The sequence below is a fragment of the Symphalangus syndactylus genome, chromosome 8, assembly GCF_028878055.3.
Source record: "Symphalangus syndactylus isolate Jambi chromosome 8, NHGRI_mSymSyn1-v2.1_pri, whole genome shotgun sequence".
NCBI lineage: Eukaryota > Metazoa > Chordata > Mammalia > Primates > Hylobatidae > Symphalangus > Symphalangus syndactylus.
Genome location: NC_072430.2, coordinates 142,635,821 through 142,654,572, shown reverse-complemented (window position 1 = coordinate 142,654,572; position 18,752 = coordinate 142,635,821). Strand labels below are relative to the sequence as shown.

Genomic DNA, 18,752 nt, shown 5'->3' with positions numbered 1-18,752 from the left:
TGGCACCTGGCACAGGGCTTTGCAGACACTAGGGAACCAGTCAGTATCTAGCCATGAACAGATGACTGCGTGGGGACATCCTGAAGCAGGGCTGTTGGAGGCTCGAGATGTGGGCTCTGTCAAGGGGCCTGCCCTCATCACACCCGGGCCCCTTTCCTCCCCTGCCCCTCCTGCAGCAGGGCACTGCCCGCCCCCACCAAAGGGCCCATCCTGCCCCTCCTTTTCCCTGGAGCCAGGCCCACCACTGTCTCGCTCCAGGTGCTCCTGCGCAATCCCTCTGCCCTGACCTTGATGACCACATGCTCCTGGCTACAGTTCTGCTCTCTCCCCAGAGCCCTGAGTGTTCCTCCTGCATCCACTCCGACCTCCCATAGGGGCCTCACATTTTCAGCAGGCCAGACCCGGAACAGCTTCTCCCCTGCTGCCAGCAGGCCGCTGCTCGGGTGACCCACGCCCTCTACCCCACAGTCTCCGCCAGGCAGCCCACCCGCTCACCCGGGCCCTGCTATCTGAGAATCTCTGCTGCATCTTGCAGATGGCTGATCGGACACCTGAGTCTGCTCACACCATGACTCTCAGGGCTCCCACTTCCGTGAGGTTTAAGGGGCCATCCCCGCCCCAGCCCACCCCAGTCCTCCCCAGCCCTGGCCACACTGGCCCTCCAGGCCCTGCCCCCGCTGCCTTCGGAAATGAGCAGGAGAAGCCCCCTTCTCCAGCACAAGTCCTAGTCCTTCAGATGGCAGCTTGGAAGTCTTCTTCCAGGAAGCCCTCCCTCTGCCCCTTCTAGGGCCCAGACAGGGCTGTCCTTCACCAGCCAGAGTGTGGCCAGTGGCCGGATCCTGCTGCCTGCCCACCACACCTAGTGCCCAGAGGACCCCTATGCCCTGGAGTGGGTTTGTGAAGCGCACTTACTGGTCCCCGTGGTCCGAGTGGCACGCGGCCCCCACACTGGCTATCAGCACTCGGCACTGCGCAAGCACCACGCGGCCTGAGGAGACAGAGCACACGCCCCTGAGATGGGGCTCCAGCCAGGCCACCCTTCTCTCCCCTCCTGGGGTCCTGCTGGGCGCAGGATGCTTCCCTCCCTCTGTGCCACCTGGTGGAATTCCAGCGCCGGCCATTCTGGCAGCTGGGGAGAGATCTCACAGCAGGAGCCGAAGAAAACGCTTCATTTCTCCCTTGGCTGCAGAAACGCAGACACTATTCTGCCTCACAAAGCTGGCCTTGAAAATCGCATTTGTAATCAACTGCCTGCTAAGACACCTGGAGTCCTGACCCGCTCCTTCCTTACAAGCTGGCAGTCCCGGCAATATCATGTCTCCACCTGTGTTCTGGATGGTAGCAACACGTGGGAGTTCTATTAAGCCAGAAGGCATTTCCCTCTTCTTTCACAAGCACAGCGATTAATGACTGCTGATGTAATTAACATGAGAATTTCAGCCGGGTGCAGTGGCTTACACCTGTAATCCCAGCACTTTGGGAGGCCAAGGTAGAAGGATTCCTTGAGCCAGGAGTTTGAGACCAGGCCGGGCAACACAGGGAAACTCTATCTCTACAAAATATTTTTTAAAAATTAGCCATGGCCGGGCACAGTGGCTCATGCCTGTAATCCCAGCACTTTGGGGGGCCGAGGCGGGTGGATCACCTGAGGTCGGGAGTTCGAGACCAGCCTTGCCAACACGGCAAAACCCTGTGTCTACTTAAAATACAAAAATTAGCCTGGCGTGGTGGCAGGCACCTGTAATCCCAGCTACTCTGGAGGCTGAGGCAGGAGAATCGCTTGAACCCTGGAGGCGGAGGTTGCGGTGAGCCGAGATCACACCACTGTACTCAAGCCTGGGCAACAAGAGTGAAACTCCATCTCAAAAAAAAAAAAAAAATAGTTATCCAGGTGTGGTGGTGCATGCCTGTAGTCCCAGCTACTAGGAAGGCTGAGGCAGGAGGATCACTTGAACCCAGAAGGTCAAGGCTACAGTGGGCTGTGATTGTGCCACAGCACTCCAGCCCGGGTGACCACAGAGTGAGACCCTGAGTCAAAAAATAAATAAATAAAATGAGAACCTCTGTCTCATTTAAAGTAACACAGGTGGTCATTGAATACAAAGTCTGACCCCAGAACAAGGGGAACGTTGACAGAGAACTCTCCTTTCCATGGTGAGGAATTTGAGATGGTCAAGGAGACCCAGGCTTCACTGCCCACAAGAATGCATTTCAGCCCAGGTTCTCATGAACGCGGCCATCATGACGGTTACCCACTGGCTCTTCATGGGCCAAACACGACTGCTGGGTTTCTCTGTGCGATCCAGGAAGAAGAAAGAAGCAACACTTTCATCTTCTGAGAAGTCAAAAACTTGTCTACAGGTGCAGCTCATCATGATCTCAGGGCCACTATAACCTCCTCCCAAATGACACGCGGCTGGTCAACCACCTGGACTTCCACTCTCAGGGTGTCAGGGCAGACCAGGTTTTAGGTGCATCTGGGACGGGGGTGATCCTAACTGCTCCTAGCCAAGACAGATGTCACAGGAAATCCAGATTTGCACTTGATCCTTACTCTGCCAGTTATTTTTGTTGTTTTTTGTTCGTTTGAGACAGAGTCTCACTCACTCTGTTGCCCAAGCTGGAGTGCAGTGGCTCAATTATGGCTCACTGCAACCTCCAGGTTCAAGCAATTCTCCTGCCTCAGCCTCCCAAGTAGCTGGGACTACAGGTGCACACCATTATGCCTGGCTAATTTTTTGTAGTTTTTGGTAGAGATGGGGTTTCTCCATGTTGGCCAGGCTGGACTCAATCTCTTGACCTTGTGATCAGCCTGCCTCGGCCTCCGAAAGTGCTAGGATTACAGGCATGAGCCACTGTGCCCAGCCTCTGCCAGTTTTTAAAACTGATCACCTCGCCTTTCCCTTACTCTAATAAAATATTTAATAAAAACTGCCAACAAAATAGACAAATGTCTAGAATTTAATGTTGCTTCCTTCCCTGATGGCTTTTGGGATGGTGCTAATGCCAGACACGAGAGTTCGCCACGGTCCACATCCCAGCAGCAGCAAAATGAGCCACATCAGGGAGAGGAGGGGCCGGCGGCGAGAGCCCTGTGGACCACAGCACAGCCACCCGAGCCTGCTCTTGGCAACCCCTGCAAGGCCCTCTGACAGCCCGAGCTGTGTCATGCTCAGGGCAGGGCAAGTGGGAGTCGCTGGCTTGGACCAGAATCCATGCACCGTGGGAGCTGTGCTCACACTCGGAAAGACCAGGGTGAGGGGTCATCACCTTGAAGCCGGGGTCCCCGGATAGAGAAGTTGCAGGTGTTGGGAAGCCGCTGGGTGCCTGGAAACTGGCTATTCAGATGGATTCTCTTTTGACCGAATTCAGCCTGAAAAAAATAAGTGAAATATTTGGTGACAGCTTCAAAGACACCACCACCAGCAACTGTTTGAAATTTAGACTTCTCCAGAAACACAACCTCAGCAGGTGCATACTTTTCAGTCAGCATCTACCCAGAATAGTTATGGGGACGGACTACGGAAAGCAAAGTTAATTAGGAGAAAAACCAAATATTTGGAAACATATGAACCTTCCACATAAACCATGAAGTACACCACCTCTGCATATCTGATCCTGTGGCTCTGAAAAAGATCATGCCCCTGGCCTAGGGTCCTGCTTTCGGGGTTTCTGATCCCGCCACTGTTCTTTCTTCCCTCACTGCATCCTGCCGAGTTCCAGGTTACGCTGCAATCCCCACAGGTCCTGGGGTCCAGGAGCACCACGCCCCCTCTCTCTGGGCACCTGCCCCACGCACCCTCCCCCTCCTGGTGCCCACCCCACGCTGCGCTCACTTCCAGCCTCTCTTCCAGGTAGTCGCGGACGTCCCTCATGTGGGCCTCATAAGCCTCGCAGTTCTGGGTCACCAGCTCCGCGGCCTGGGGGCAGACACACAACAACGAGTGGATGATGCACAATTCTTGCACAACAGAGGGCAAAAAAGCTTTCAATGGCACAGGTGGCATTTCCTGAAACTGCTCATTCTCCTGACAGTCACAGACAAGCCATATTTTTTGAGTGCTGCCATTTGGAGGGTGTGGAAGTGCCCCAGAAACTGACTTCACCAGGTACTTCCTGACAGCACCAGGTACTTCCTGACAGCACCAGGCACTGGAGATGCCTCAGCAAAGCAGCCCTGAAAGGGATCCCAAACCTCGAGGAGCCAGCATCCCAGAGAGGCAGACGGACAAAAGCAGGGGAACAGGGAAACAGACTCCTACCCACCAGTCGGCGCTGTGATGGGACCTTGCAGGCCCAAGGTGGGGTGGTGACAGAGATGGCTGCACAAGGGCAGGGAATGGCATCCCAGCAAGGGCTTTGCAGGGGACAGAAAGCCATTCTGTCTCTAGAACAGAGGGGCCTGGTGTGGCGGGTGGAGAGTGCGGAGGGGGTGAAGGCGCAGGGACAGATCGACAGGCCCTGCAGGACCGGCCACAGGACAGATGCAGTGAGGCTCTGAGGGAGGGATGCAATGGTCTGACTGGCCTGTGTGTTGGTCACTCTGTGGACGTGTGGAAAATGGCAGCAGCAGGCCCCCAGGAGGCCATGGCAGGCGTCCAGACCCTTGGTCTAGGGTTGGTGGCCATGAAAATGGACATGAGGCTGGTAGTGGGTGTATTCTGGAGTCCAGACAGACAGGACAGGCGCTGCATGAGAGGCAGGGGACGACGACAAGGGACTGAGGGCATCTCCTGGACTTCAGAGGTGAGAACCTGGATAGCAAGAGGTGCCCAGGGTGGGAAGAGGGTGGAAGAGAGCAGTCGGGACAGGTTTTGAACTCAGAGGAATGGATCTCTCAGGAGATGGGCCAGGCCCTAGCTGAGATGTCAAGTTCAAAGGCAGAAGCACAGGCTAGCATCACAGTGACAGGACGGACAGACGGATCCACAAGGGCTCAGGTGCAGGGAAGGGCCGCCAGCACGCAACCAAGGCAAAAAGGAATGGGTGAGGGAAAGCACGCTGGGGAGGGCGTGTGCAGGATGGAGTCCAGGCTGGGCGGCAGAGGGGGCGCTGTCTAGAGTGCTGGTGGCATTGGGGTCTGGGCTGGGCGAAGCTGAAGAACCAGTGGGGTTGTGGTGCTGGGGCTGGGACCAAGCCGTGGCACTTGTGCCATTACAGGTGCAGATGCAGCCGCAGGGGCATGGAGAAGGTCAGGGGCTGGGGGGCTTCCAGCACTGTGAGCTGAGGCTCTATCTAGGAAGCTGTCACCATGATTTCCATCTGGCAGGGCGGATAGCCAGGACTCAGGGAGTTCCAGAGACCTGACCCAAGGCACATGGTGAGTGAAGCTTCGAGACAGGATTTGAACCCTGGGTATTTCAAAGCCTGTGGACCTCACCACTACTTCATCATTCAGGTCAATATGAGCAGGTACTGGACTCCACTTAAAACACACTCTTCCGGCTGGTGGCTCACACCTGTAATCCCAGCACTTTGGGAGGCCAAGGCGGGTGGATCACCTGAGGTTAGAGGTTCGAGACCAGCTGGCCAACATGGTGAAACCCTGTCTCTACTAAAAATACAAAAATTAGCCAGGCATGGTGGCGCATGCCTGTAGTTCCAGCTACTTGGAGACTGAAGTGGGAGAATCTCTTGAACCCGGGAGATGGAGGTTGCAGTGAGCCAAGATCGTGCCACTGCACTCCAGCCTGGGTGACAGAGTGAGACTCCATCTCAAACAAACAAACACACTCTTCCTTCTAGTAAATGCAGCCTTAGTTATCACTGTTAGTAATATAATTTTGAATATTCTAAGTAACAGGGAATCCATTCATACTCTTCCCAAGGCCCGGCCTCCTGGGCGCCAAGCCCTTTCTCTGTACTGGGGATACTGAGGCCGACATGGCCAAGCCCCTGCCCTTGGGGAAGCAGGAGGTGGGGCATACATCTGAACACACTACAGAGAAACATCAGACAGGGGAAATAAAGCAGTGTCAGGGATAGAGAGTGACAGCAGGGGACATGGGGGGACCAATGTAGCTGTGGTTCATGAAGGGTTGCTTGAAGGTGGTGGCATTTGACCAGAGGCCGCACAGTGAGGGAGCAGCCTGCAGACGTCAAGGTGTGACCAGTACCTCTGCCTTCGCACGGCAAAACCTGAGCCTGGTTACTGTCGCAGAAGCAGGACAGGCCCCAGTGGAGGGCTGGCGGCAGGTGCTGGATTGGCCACCCCACGGACCAATCGGGGACAGAAAGTCGATGGTGCGGGGGCTGCCGACGCCTTTGGGAATGGTGAACCTGCGGCCTGACGCTTCACCTCTGCTGTAACAGTATCACTGTTTCTCATGTCAGAAGAGACAGAGACAGGGAGTTTTTCCCTTTTTTTTTTTTTTTTTTTTTTTTTTTTGAGACGGAGTCTTGCTCTGTCCCCCAGGCTGGAGTGCAGTGGCGCAATCTCGGCTCACTGCAAGCTCTGCCTCCCGGGTTCACGCCATTCTCCTGCCTCAGCCTCCTGAGTAGCTGGGACTACAGGCGCCCGCCAACACGCCCGGCTAATTTTTTGTATTTTTAGTAGAGACGGGGTTTCACCGTGTTAGCCAGGATGGTCTCGATCTCCTGACCTCGTGATCCGCACGCCTCGGCCTCCCAAAGTGCTGGGATTACAGGCTTGAGCCACCGTGCCCGGCCTTTTTCCCTTTTAAATGCTGAACAAGTGCCACTAATCCACAGATCTGAAAAAGTACAGCTCTCCAGGTTGATAAATCAGATTCTAGGCTTTTTCTTGTCAGTCCGCTTATGAGGTCATGAATATGATCTCCCTAAAGCCCCAGAGTCCTACTAGAGCCGCTGGGGACACTGATGAGAAAGCAATCAACTCATGTCCTTAAGCTCACCAGGGCTCACCTTCCCAAGGCCGGCAATCATTGGGGTGTTCTCTGTCCTGTAAGAAACAAGGGATTAAGCAAGAATAAACAAATGTCTCAGGAAGGAATCCCGTCTCCATGAAAGTCATTGTGTTAAAATAAAAACAAACTCATGCTACATCTTTCCTAAGCACGCGCCATGTGGCTATCTCAACGGCAGCTGCAGACCCCAGAAACCTCCCCTGCCAAGTTTTCACTTGCCCTGGCCCAGTGAAGGTCAATGAGACCCACTGTGGGTGACGTGTTGGGTGTTCACTGTGACAGTTCTATCTGGACCCTTTTCCTACCCAAAGCAAGCACTCTGCCTCCTGCAGGCCCCAAGGCACAGCTCTCTTTAGTCCTCACTGCCAAACCAGTCTAGTATGGAACAGGGGAGAACCCTTTGTTCTCAACATTTCAGGCATCAGCAAACAAGAGGGGTGTGTGTGTGCGTGTGTGTGTGTGTGTGCACACACAGGAGATGGGCAAGAGACCCCTAAAGACAATGGCTTGCATACTCTGACCTAACAAACCGAAAAACAGAACTCATTGCCCTATTTTCAGGAAAAAAAAAATAATAATTTCTTAATTTTTTTTTTTTTTTTTTGAGACGGAGTCTCGCTCTGTCGCCCAGGCTGGAGTGCAGTGGCACAATCTCGGCTCACTGCAAGCTCCGCCTCCCGGGTTCACGCCATTCTCCTGCCTCAGCCTCTCCGAAAAGCTGGGACTACAGGCGCCCGCCACCACGCCCGGCTAATTTTTTTGTATTTTTAGTAGAGACGGGGTTTCACCGTGGTCTCGATCTCCTGACCTCGTGATCCGCCCGCCTCGGCCTCCCAAAGTGCTGGGATTACAAGCGTGAGCCACCGCGCCCGGCCATTTTTTTTTTTGTTTTTTTTTTTGTTTTTTTGAGACGGAGTCTCACTCTGTCACCCAGGCTGGAGTGCAGTGGCGCGATCTCGGCTCACTGCAAGCTCCGCCTCCTGGGTTCACGCCGTTCTCCTGCCTCAGCCTCTCCGAGTAGCTGGGACTATAGGCGCCCGCCACCACGCCTGGCTAATTTTTTTTTTTTTTTGTATTTTTAGTAGAGACGGGGTTTCACCGTGGTCTCGATCTCCTGACCTCGTGATCCGCCCGCCTCGGCCTCCCAAAGTGCTGGGATTACAAGCGTGAGCCACTGCGCCCGGCCAATAATTAATTTCTTAATTTTTTTTTTGAGATGGGGTCTTGCTTTGTTGCCCAGGCTGGAGTGCAGTGGATCTCGACTCACTGCAACCTCCACCTCCCGGGTTCAAGTGATTCTCCTGCCTCAGCTTCCTGAGTATCTGGGATTACAGGCACGTGCCACCATGCTCGGCTAATTTTTGTAGAGACAGGGTTTCACCACATTGGTCAGGCTGGTCTCGAACTCCTGACCTCATGATCCAGCTGCCTCAGCCTCCCAAAGTGCTGGGATCACAGGCGTAAGCCACTGCGCCCGGCCCAGTAATTTCTTAAGTTTGCCTGAACAAAGTTTTCTTAAACCTCTGGACCCAGCTATTGCTTGTTTACCAATAGATGTTTTCTCTGCACCCTCACCAGCATTTGGTGGTGTCTCTATTCTTATTTTAGCCATTCTGATAGGTGTTAGTGATATCTGGTGGTTTTAATTTGCATTTCCCCAATAACTAATGCTGTTGAACATCTTTTCCTGTGCTTGTTACCTGCATCTCCTCTTTGATGAAATGTGTTTATATTTTTTGCCTATTTTCTGATTGAATTTTTTATATTATTTTTGCTGTTGAATTTTGCGAGTTCTTGATACATTCTAGATACCATTTCTTTGTCAGATATGTCATTTGAAAATATTTTTTCCTAGATTTAGCTTATCTTCCCATCCTCTTAATATGGTCCTTCCCAGAGCAAAAGCTTTAAATTCTGATGAGGTCTAATTTATCAATTTTTCCTTTTATGGATGCGTTTGGTGTCAAGTCTAAGAACTCTTTGCCTAGTCCTAGAACTTGAAGATTTTCTCCTATTTTTAAACGGTTTTATTGCTTTATGTTTTACATTTAATTTCATGATCTATTTTGAGACACTATTTTATGAGGTGTAAGACAGGGGCGTCTAATGCTTTGGCTTCCCTAGGCCACACTGGAAGAATTGTCTTGGGCCACATATAAAATATACTAATGATAGCTGATGAGCTTTAAAAAAAAAAATCAATGTTTTAAGAAAGTTTATGCACTTGTGTTGGGCTACATTCAAAGCTGTCCTGGGCCGCATGCAGCCTGCAGGCTGCAGGTTGGACAAGCTTGGTGTAACACTTGGGTCAAGGTTCATCTTTTGCCTATGGATGTCTAAACTGCCTTGGCACGATCTGTTGAAAGGCTAACTTTCATCTGCTGAACTGATTTGCATCTACTGCGGTTGTATCTGCACCCGTAACTCATATGGGCCTATTTCTGTTTGGGTCTGTTCTCCTCCATTGATCTACTTGCTGGGATTTTGATAGAAACTGTTAGGCTTGTATATCCGTCTTTGACATCTTTGGTATGTAGAATCTTCCAATCTATGAACATGGCATGTGTCTCTGCTTAGATCTTCTTCTCATCCACATTATATTATTTTCAGCATATAAGTCCTTTATATTTTGCTAGTTTATATCTGAGTAATTTTGTTTCATTGTAAATGGTATTATATTTTTAATGTTACTGTCCACCTGTTCATTACCACTATATAAAAATAAGATAGATTTTTGCATGTTTATCTTGTGTCCTGCAACCTTGCTATACTCACTTATTAGTTCTAGGAGTTTTCTTGTACATTCCTTGGGATTTTCTTTATAGACAATCGTGTGATCTGATTAGAAATAATTTTACCTCTTCCATTCTGATCTATATGCCTTTTGCTTCCTTTTCTTGCCTTACTACGCTGACCGGAACTTCCAGCACTATGTTGGATAAGTGTGGTGACAGTGGACATCCCTGCTTTGTTCCCCCAGCCACAGGAGTAAAACATTCAGGCTTTCACCACCAAGTATGATGTTAGCTGTAGGTTTTATGTAGATGTTCTTTTTCAAGTTGAGAAAGCTCCTCACTAATCCTATTATTCTGAGTTTTTAACACGAATGGTTGAATTTTGTCAAATGCTTCTGCTGCATCAAATATGATCATGCTATCTTCTTTATTCATTAGCTTGTTAATATGGTAGATTACATTGATTGAATTTTTTTATTTTTGTAGAGCTGGGTCTTGCAGTTCACCTAGGCTGGCCTTGAACTCCTGGCCTCAAGTGATCCTCTCACCTTGGCATCCCAAAGTACTGGAGGATTACAGGCATGAGCCACTGTGCTCTGCCTTGATTGCATTTTTTCTTTTCTTTTTTTTTTTTTTTTTTTTTGAGAGTCTTGCTCTGTTGCCTAGGCTGAAGTGTGGTGGTGCCATCTCAGCTCACTGCAACATCTATTACCCAGGTTCAAGCGATTCCTGTGCCTCAGCCTTCCAAGCATCTGCCACCACACCTGGCTAATTTTTGTATTTGTAATAGAGATGAGATTTCACCATGTTGGCCAGGCTGGGCCCAAACTCCTGACTTCAAGTGATCTACTCGCCTTGGCCTCCCAAAGTTCTGGGATTGCAGGCATGAGCCACCACTCCTGGCTCTAAATTGCATTTTGAATACTGAACCAGCCTTGCATCTGTGGAATAAATGCCACTTGGTCACAGTGTATCATTCTTTATTTTTTTGAGACAGAGTCTCACTTTGTCACCCAGACTGGAGTGCAGTGGTGTGATCATAGCTCAATGCAGCCTCGACCTCCCAGGCTCACTCAAGCGATCCTCCTATCTCAGCCTCCCGAGTAGCTGGGACTATAGGCGTGTACCACCACACCCAGCTAATTTTTTTATTTTTTGTAGAGGGGTCTCACTATGTTGCCCAGCCTGGTCTTGAACTCCTGGGCTCAAGTGATCCCGATCCCCCTGCCTCAGCCTCCCAAAGTGCTGGGATTAGACACGTGAACCACCACACCCAGCTGTGTATAATTCTTTCTATGTATTGCTGAATTCTATTTGTAAACATTTTGTTAAATATTTTTTGCATCAAAATTCATGAGGATGTTGGTCTGTAAAGGATTTTTTTGTACTGTCTTTATCTGGTTTTAGTGTCAGGATAATACTAGCTTCATAAAATGAACTAGGAAGTTGTCCTTCCTCTTTATTTTCTGGAAGAGACTGTATAGAAATGTTAATTCTTCTTTAAACAAAGAATTCTTCGATAGAATTCTCTAGTGAAACCACCGGGCCTGAAGACTTCTCTCTGGGGAGTTTTAAAGCTCTAAGTTCAATTTCCTAATGGTTATAGAGTTATTCAAATGATCTATTTTATATCAAGTGAGTTGTGGTACTTTGTGTTTTTTGAGGAAGTGGTCAGTTTCATCTAAGTTGTCAACTTCCTATGTGTAGAGCTGTTTGCGGCATTCCCTTATTATCCTTTTGATGGCTGCAGGGCGTGGAGTGATACTCCTTGTTTCATTCCTGATGTTATAACTTCTCTGTTTTTTTGGTCAGTCTTGCTAGAGGTCTGTCCTGGGCTCAAGCCATCCCACCATCTATCTCAGCCTCCCACATAGCTGAGACTACAGGCCCATGCCACCACATCCAGCTATTTTTTTTTTTTTTTTTTTGGAGAAACAGTTCACCACGTTGCTCAGGCTGGTCTTGAACTCCTGGCCTCAAGAAATCTACCTGCCTTGGCCTCCCAAAGTGCTGGGATTAGAAATGTGAGCCACCACGCCCAGCTAATGTTGTCTTTTTTTTTTTTTTTTTTTTCCAGACAGAGTTTCGCTCTTGTTGCCCAGGCTGGAGTGCAATGGTGCGATCTCGGGTCACCACAACCTCTGCCTCCCGGGTTCAAGCGATTCTCCTGCCTCAGCCTCCCGAGTAGCTGGGATTACAGGTATGCACCACCACACCCTGCTCATTTTGTATTTTTAGTAGAGACGGGGTTTCTCAATGTTGGTCAGGCTGGTCTCAAACTCCTGACCTTAGGTGACCCACCGGCCTTGGCCTCCCAAAGTGCTGGGATAACAGGTGTGAGCCACCGTGCCTGGCCAATATTGTCTTTTTTTTTTTTTTTTTAAAGAGACAGGGTCTTGCTCTGTTGCCCAGGCTGGAGTGCAATGGCATGATCATAGCTCACTGCAGGCTCGAACTTCTGGGCTCGAGTGATCCTTCCCCGTCAGCCTCCTGAGTAGCTGGGACTACAGGCACGCACTGCCATGTCGGCTAATTAAAAAAATTTTTTTTAGAGATGAGATCTTGCTATGTTGCCCAGGCTGGTCCTGAACTCCTGTCCTCAAGCAATCCACCTGCCTTGGCCTCCCAAAGCAGGGGATTATAGGTGTGAGCCACCGTGTCAGCCTGTGCTGTCATTTTGCCAGTTCCAGTGAAGCACAGACCTCGTCTCCTTTTATGTTCCTTTACCTTTGCCTTTCTATAATTATCTTAAATATGTCCTTTATGTACATTTTGAACCACATCAGATATTGCTATGATTTTTGCTTCTGCTATCAAATGTAATTCAGAAAACTCTAAAGGAGAAGGAAAGCCTATTGTATTTGGTGACAAATTCTTAGTTTTCCTTCATCTGAGAATGTTTTGATTACTTCTTCATTCCTGAAAGATATAGAAATTGAAGATATATTCACTGAGTACAGGATTCTAGCTTGGCAGTTTTCTTTATGCACTTGAAGAAAAATAATTGTGTCCCTTTCTTCTGGTCTTTCTGGTTTCTGATGAGAAATTCACTGTCATCCAAATTATTTTTCCCTTACTGGTGAAGGGTCATCTTTCTCTGACTGCTTTCGAGAATTCTGTCTTTCATTTTTAGAAGTCTAATCATATGTCTCTGGCATAGATTTCTTTGGGTTTATGCTATTTGGGGTTTGCTCAGTTTCTTGATTCTGTATGTTTATGTCTCTTGCCAAATTCAGGAAATTTTTTAGCCATTATTTCTTCAAGTACTTTTTCAGGCTGTTATCTTTCTTTGTTTCAGGGATTTCAATGAAACGAATGTTATATCATTTGTTATCGTCTCATAGGTCCCTGAAGCTCTATTTTAAACCCCATTCTTTTTATTTTTTTGAGACAGAGTCCCACTCTGTTGCCCAGGCTGGAGTGCAGTGGCGCGATCTCGGCTCACTGCAACCTCTGCCTCCTAGGTTCAAGGGATTCTCCTGCCTCGGCCCCCCGGGTAGCTGGGACTATAGGCGTGTGCCACCAAGCCCGGCTAATTTTTTGTATTTTTTTTTTTTCAGTAGAGACGGTGTTTCACCGTGTTAGCCAGGATGGTCTCGATCTCCTGACTTCATAATCCGCTCACCTCGGCCTCCCAAAGTGCTGGGATTACAGGTGTGAGCCACCGCACCCGGCCGAAGACCCACTCTATTTCTTCTCTGTGGTCTGGATTTCTATTGTTCTGTCTTTCCGCTCATAGATTTCTTTCCCTGTCCTCTTATTTTTCTATTAAGCCCATCCACTGAGCTTTATATTTTGGCTGCTGCTGTTCTTAGTTCTACAATTTCCAATTTCCATTTGGTTCTTCTTTTATGTTGTCCTTCTCTTTGCTGACACTTTGTTTCACTTGTTTCAAGGGTGTTCACAATTTCTCATTGAAACATCTTTACTGTGTCTGCTGTAAAATATTTGTTAGATGATTTTAACATCATCATCTTAGTGCAGGCATATATTGATTATTATTGTTCATTCAATTTGAAATCTTTCTAGTTCTTGGTATGATGAATGATTTTCACTTGAAACCTGGACATTTTTGCCTTACGTTATTAGAAAATGGATCTTATTCAACCTTTCTGTTTGGGCTGCCATTTTCTGACGTTGTGCTGGCAGGAAAAGGGGTATGCCACTCATTACTGCCAAGTAGAAGTAGAAGTCTAGGTTTCTTTCTTTCTTTTTTTTTGAGATGGAGTCTCTCTCTGTCACCCAGGCTGGAGTGCAGTGGCACGATCTCGACTCAGTGCAACCTCCGCCTCCCGGGTTCAAGTGATTCTCCTGTCTCAGCCTCCCGAGTAGCTGGGATTACAGGAACACACCACCACACCTGGCTAATTTTTCGTACATTTAGTAGAGATGGGGTTTCACCGTATTAGCTAGGATGGTCTGATGGTCTCGATCTCCTGACCTTGTGATCCGCCTGCCTCAGCCTCCCAAAGTGCTGGGATTACCGGAGTGAGCCACCGTGCCTGGCTTTTTTTTTTTTTTTTTTTTGAGACAGAGTCTCGTTCTGTCACCCAGACTGAAGTGCAGTGGTGCCATCTCGGCTCACTGCAACCTTAGCCTCCTGGGTTCAAGCAATTCTCCTGCCTCAGCTTCCCGAGTAGCTGGGATTACAGGCGTGTGCCACCACATCTGGCTAATTTTTATACTTTTAGTAGAGACAAGGTTTCACCATCTTGGCCAGGCTGCTCTCAAACTCCTGACCCCAAGTGATCCGCCCACCTCGGCCTCCCAAAGTGCTGGGATTACAGGCATGAGCCTGTGCCTGGCCAACGTCTAGATTTTTTACTTGGCGGATGTTGACACTCAATGGGAGGACGCTCCCTGCGACTGACAGGTGTGGGTCCAAGATCCCGACATGGTCTCTACTGACACCATGGTGGCGGTGCCTAAGTCCTCGTTCTCTACCTGGCCTTCTTGACACACCCGGTGGGGGTGTGGAATGCCTTGTTACAGCCTGTATTGGTGGAAGTCTGGGTTTCCCACTCCATCTTTGCAGGCGTGGATAGGCGTGGCTTCACAATTTCCCCTGTAGCATCTGGCTGGAGTAAAGCAGGTGGTGTCTAAAGGTTTTCTGTCTTGCTAGGCCATTCCTTTCCTGGTCCACTGGCTAGAGAGGACAGGCTTTGGTTGGGGCATTTTTGTGTCTGCCCTTACTGGCACATCAGGTTTGCCGGCTTCTTCAGCACTAAGTGTGGGATACACAAGGTGAAAAGAAAACCCGGGGAACTCACCACCACGCTGTTCCTGTTTCTCTCTCTTGTTAAGAAGTTTCTAACAAAAGGTGTAGTAGGGGCAACAACTAATTTCCCAGTTAACACGTCACTGTACACAGAGGGGACACAGGAGCTATCAGAAAGGAGACCAGTGCTTCTGTATGGTCCTGCTGATCCCCGAAGTTAAAACAGCAGCAGGCCTCAGCCATGAAGGGTCCAACAGTTATCTCTTTAGTGGGCTGGACCAAAATTACAAAGGGAATTGGATGTGTTGGAGCGGTTAAAAGAAACAGAGATTTCCTTCATTGCTTTCAATCATTCCCAAAGAGACTGCAGGTCCTGTGAATCCTCAGTGTAAAATCAATCAGTGGAGCCAGTTCTGGCACAGCAGCAGTGTGGACACTGCTACAGAGCCTCCACGAGACCAAGAAACGGCGCCATGTTTCTTTACAATGTCACTGCTCTACAAATGACATGGTCAGTAGGTCAGAGACTTTGTTAACTTTCTGCCTTACCCTGGCCTGAAGTTCCGTTCTTGTCCACCTCCAAATAGCATGGGGTAGAGAGGGGTAAATTCACCAAGTCCTCGTACATAAAGTGCACCAATCCTGGGACCATAAAACTGGAAGGAAAAGTTGGTCATTTATTCAACAAGAACTTTCCAAGGACCTACTCTGTATACATGCTAAGTGCTTAGGGGCACACAGGAGAAATGCTCTGCAATGCACAGTCCTGCTGCTTCCTTGTGGCGCCTCTGAGTGCCACCCCTTTTGACACGCAGAGTCACAAAAGCCTTCGGGGCAGGGTGGAACCCCAACCTAGGAGGCAGCGCAGGTGCCAGACTCGTGGCCAGCTCTGTGGCAGGCAGCTCTCCCCTGAACATCATGTGATAAATTTGTAAATGGATCTCAAATCATATGAATCACAGGTTTTTAAAAAAAAAAAAGAAAGAGAATGCATAAATAGAGAGGGGTTGGAACCAGCGGTTGGCCAGGGCTTTTCCTGCAAATGATTCCATGTTTCCAAAGGACACACTGCAGAATTCTGGAGTGCCAGTGTCAGGCCAGCACAGACACTCCTTTGGAAACCAGCTGAGGACTGTGCTTCAAAATTGAGTACTAAAAATATCTCAGGCCCTGGTAAGCCGCCAGAAAGATGTGCAAAATTTTCAGAAGGGTCTTCCCTGTTAACTATTTTCCCTATACTCCCACCTTAAAGATAGCTGCAAAGTTTTTGCTGAGGAGCCGCATCTGAAATCACATTAGAGAAAGCAACAATTTCCTGTCCCCATATCTTCCACCCCACACCCTCTGTATATGCTCTGTCCGCTGCAGAGACACTCGCTGGCTGGCTGAACCCCCTGCCTTACTCTCCCTGAGATCTCAACGTCTCCTCCCCTAGCTTGGTCTACCGCCCCCACCCTGCCCCATGTGGGCCTGGCACCCCCATCATCCCTGCCATGGCATTCGTCCTGGCATGCTGGCCGTGTGGGGCTCCCCTCTTAAAGCTCCTGAGGACAGGGATCCCATGTTGCTCCTTGCAGTGCCCCCAAGGCCTGGCTCACGGTGGGCAGTGAGGCTTACGGACCGAGGAGTAAACAGCCACCTGCACAGCAGGCTCTGCCCACAGAGGCAGGAAGCCTCTGCAGACATACCTTGTGCCCCACGATTGTAAGGAAGTCCACGCCCAGGTCCTCCACATCCACGCGCTGCTTCCCCAAGGCCTGTGCAGCATCCGTGTGCACGAGGATGGGAGGCAGCCCAGCTGCCACCCGTTCCTGGTTCAGGGCTTTCACGCGCTGACTGATTTCAGGGACAGGCTGACGGGGAAAGGAAACAGTTGAGTATGTTGCTCCGATTTGATGAAAACTGAATGAAAGAAATCAGGAGTAGTGAGCACAGGCCAAATGTTATCAAACTGAACAGAGAAACGGGAGAGGCCAGAGCTGGGAAACCTGAAACACCATGAGTCTAAGCCGCTGTTCTTCCCCATGAGCTCTCCTTAAAGAGAAACAAAGGCCGACTCACCATGACAATGCCAGTCTCATTGTTGGCCAGCATGATGGTCACGAGGCGTGTGGTCGGGCGGACTGCCGCAAGGATGTCGTCCACCGCTGCCTGCCCGCTCACCTTGGACACCGGGACAAAGGTGACCTCTGGGAAACAAACATGAGTACTGAACTGAGCTGCACAAATTGATTCCTCTCAAAACTGCATTCCAACAGAGCGAATTGTTGTCCAAGTTCAGAAGACTATAAAGAAGAATATAAGCTGCCCATCATCACTGGCCCAGCGTCACTGTCAGGTGCTTCAGTGTGAACGCGTCTTTAACGCGGCTGCAGTGAGTGAATCTGTGTCGTGGAACCTATGTGCCTTTCTGCTTCTATGGAGACGGAAGGGGAAGCGGCAACAGGGATGCAGGCTCTTGCTTTCAGGGAGGGTCCTAGCTGCACAGCACTTCACTGCCACGCATTTGGCACCAAGCCAGTGCTGATGAAGCCGCTCCTACACGCCAGGCGCTGGCTGCCCCAGGCACTGAGAGTCTCACTACTACAGATGGAAAATGAGCAGAGGAGATTACATTGTTTAGCTTTAGTCCTTTGAGTTTAAAATGGTGAAAAACAAATGTATCCACTGCCCACTCAGGATCCTACTGAAATGAAAGAGAAAACAGCTACTTCTCCGAATAAGAATCAAATCAAAACAACACCAACAAAGGGTATCTGGCCAGGCGCAGTGGCTCACTTTGGGAGGCCGAAGTGGGTGGACTGCTTGAGCCCAGGGGTTCAAGACCAGCCTGGGCAACATAGGGAGTCAGGCCACTGCACTCCAGCCTGGGTGACACAGTAACACACTGTCTCAAATAAAAAGGGGTGGGGTGGGGTATGTGGACTAGGAATTTTGAGGAGTCCCTAAAATGTAGCAAGATGATGACATTAGATTAACAGAGAAAAGAACACTTAAAGACCAATCTGAAAGGATCCAGTGGCCGCCCAAGTTCAGGGTGGACAGCAGGAAGCGCAGGGCAAGGGCCAGCTACTGAGGCCGGCAGAGGACAGCGTCCCATTGTCTGAGCACTCTCTGCTCCCGTATACCAAGTCAGTGGCAGAGGCACTGGCCTCAGACTGAGATAGCACCACAGGCCCAGAGAGGCACAAGGCAGGCCCCCAGGATGGGGGAAGGATCTAGAAAAGGGGGAGGAGCTTGAGGCATCTGCTAGGGGACTCAGAGGAGCAAAGCAAAGGCAGCTCCGTCCCGGGAAGTCACAGAGAAAAGTGGGCGGGGTCCGCCCGGCTTGCTGGGCTCCGCTGCCACCACCTTATGCAGAGCCCACTGTGGGCCCTCCCTTCCTGGGAGACACCTCCTGGGGAAATGCATTGAGAATTGGAGATGAGCCATCTCTAGCCCCTACATCAAACAACGAAATGCTTCATCCATCCACAGGAACAATCCAGGATCCCCAAGCCTGAGGAAAAACCAGGATGAACAGGTAAATGACTGATTCTAGATCACACAGAAGCAATCCCAGGAACAGGAAAACTAAAAAAATTCTAACTGGTATCTTCAGTGTGTGGAAAAGCAGGAAAAAAGGCAAGCGATAAAAACTGCCTGCGACTATACTTAAAGAGATAAAGAAAAGTATGATGACAATGGCTCATCAAATAGACAATCCTCAAGATAAACGAGAGAGAAATTATGAAAAAGAACCAAAAGGAAATCCTGGAGTCGGAAAGTACAACTGATATGAAGAATTCACTGGAGGGGCTCCAGAGTATATTGGAACTGGCAGAAAATACATTTAGTCAACATGAAGGTAGATTTACAGAGATTATGAAATCCAAATATAAGAGAGGAAAAACATGAGAAAGATAAACAGAG

The 18,752-nt window shown here is 49.5% G+C and overlaps 1 protein-coding gene across 7 annotated transcripts in view; it reads right to left on the bottom strand.

The window, feature by feature from the left end:
- Window positions 1-18,752, bottom strand: part of SCLY (selenocysteine lyase) — a 39,060-nt gene that overhangs the window by 1,489 nt on the left and 18,819 nt on the right. For 5 of the 7 annotated variants that reach the window (XM_055291104.2, XM_055291112.2, XM_063645813.1 and 2 more), the window contains 7 exons: window positions 16,902-17,029; window positions 16,529-16,693; window positions 15,390-15,496; window positions 6,886-6,922; window positions 3,837-3,920; window positions 3,271-3,373; window positions 913-988 (listed from right to left, as the gene is read on the bottom strand). In XM_055291104.2, the coding sequence (XP_055147079.1) occupies window positions 913-988; window positions 3,271-3,373; window positions 3,837-3,920; window positions 6,886-6,922; window positions 15,390-15,496; window positions 16,529-16,693; window positions 16,902-17,029 (700 nt within the window). Of the gene's footprint in view, window positions 1-912; window positions 989-1,017; window positions 1,332-3,270; window positions 3,374-3,820; window positions 3,921-6,885; window positions 6,923-15,389; window positions 15,497-16,528; window positions 16,694-16,901; window positions 17,030-18,752 lie in introns of those variants that run through there. The other 2 variants (XM_063645815.1, XM_063645817.1) reach the window with 2 other exon arrangements.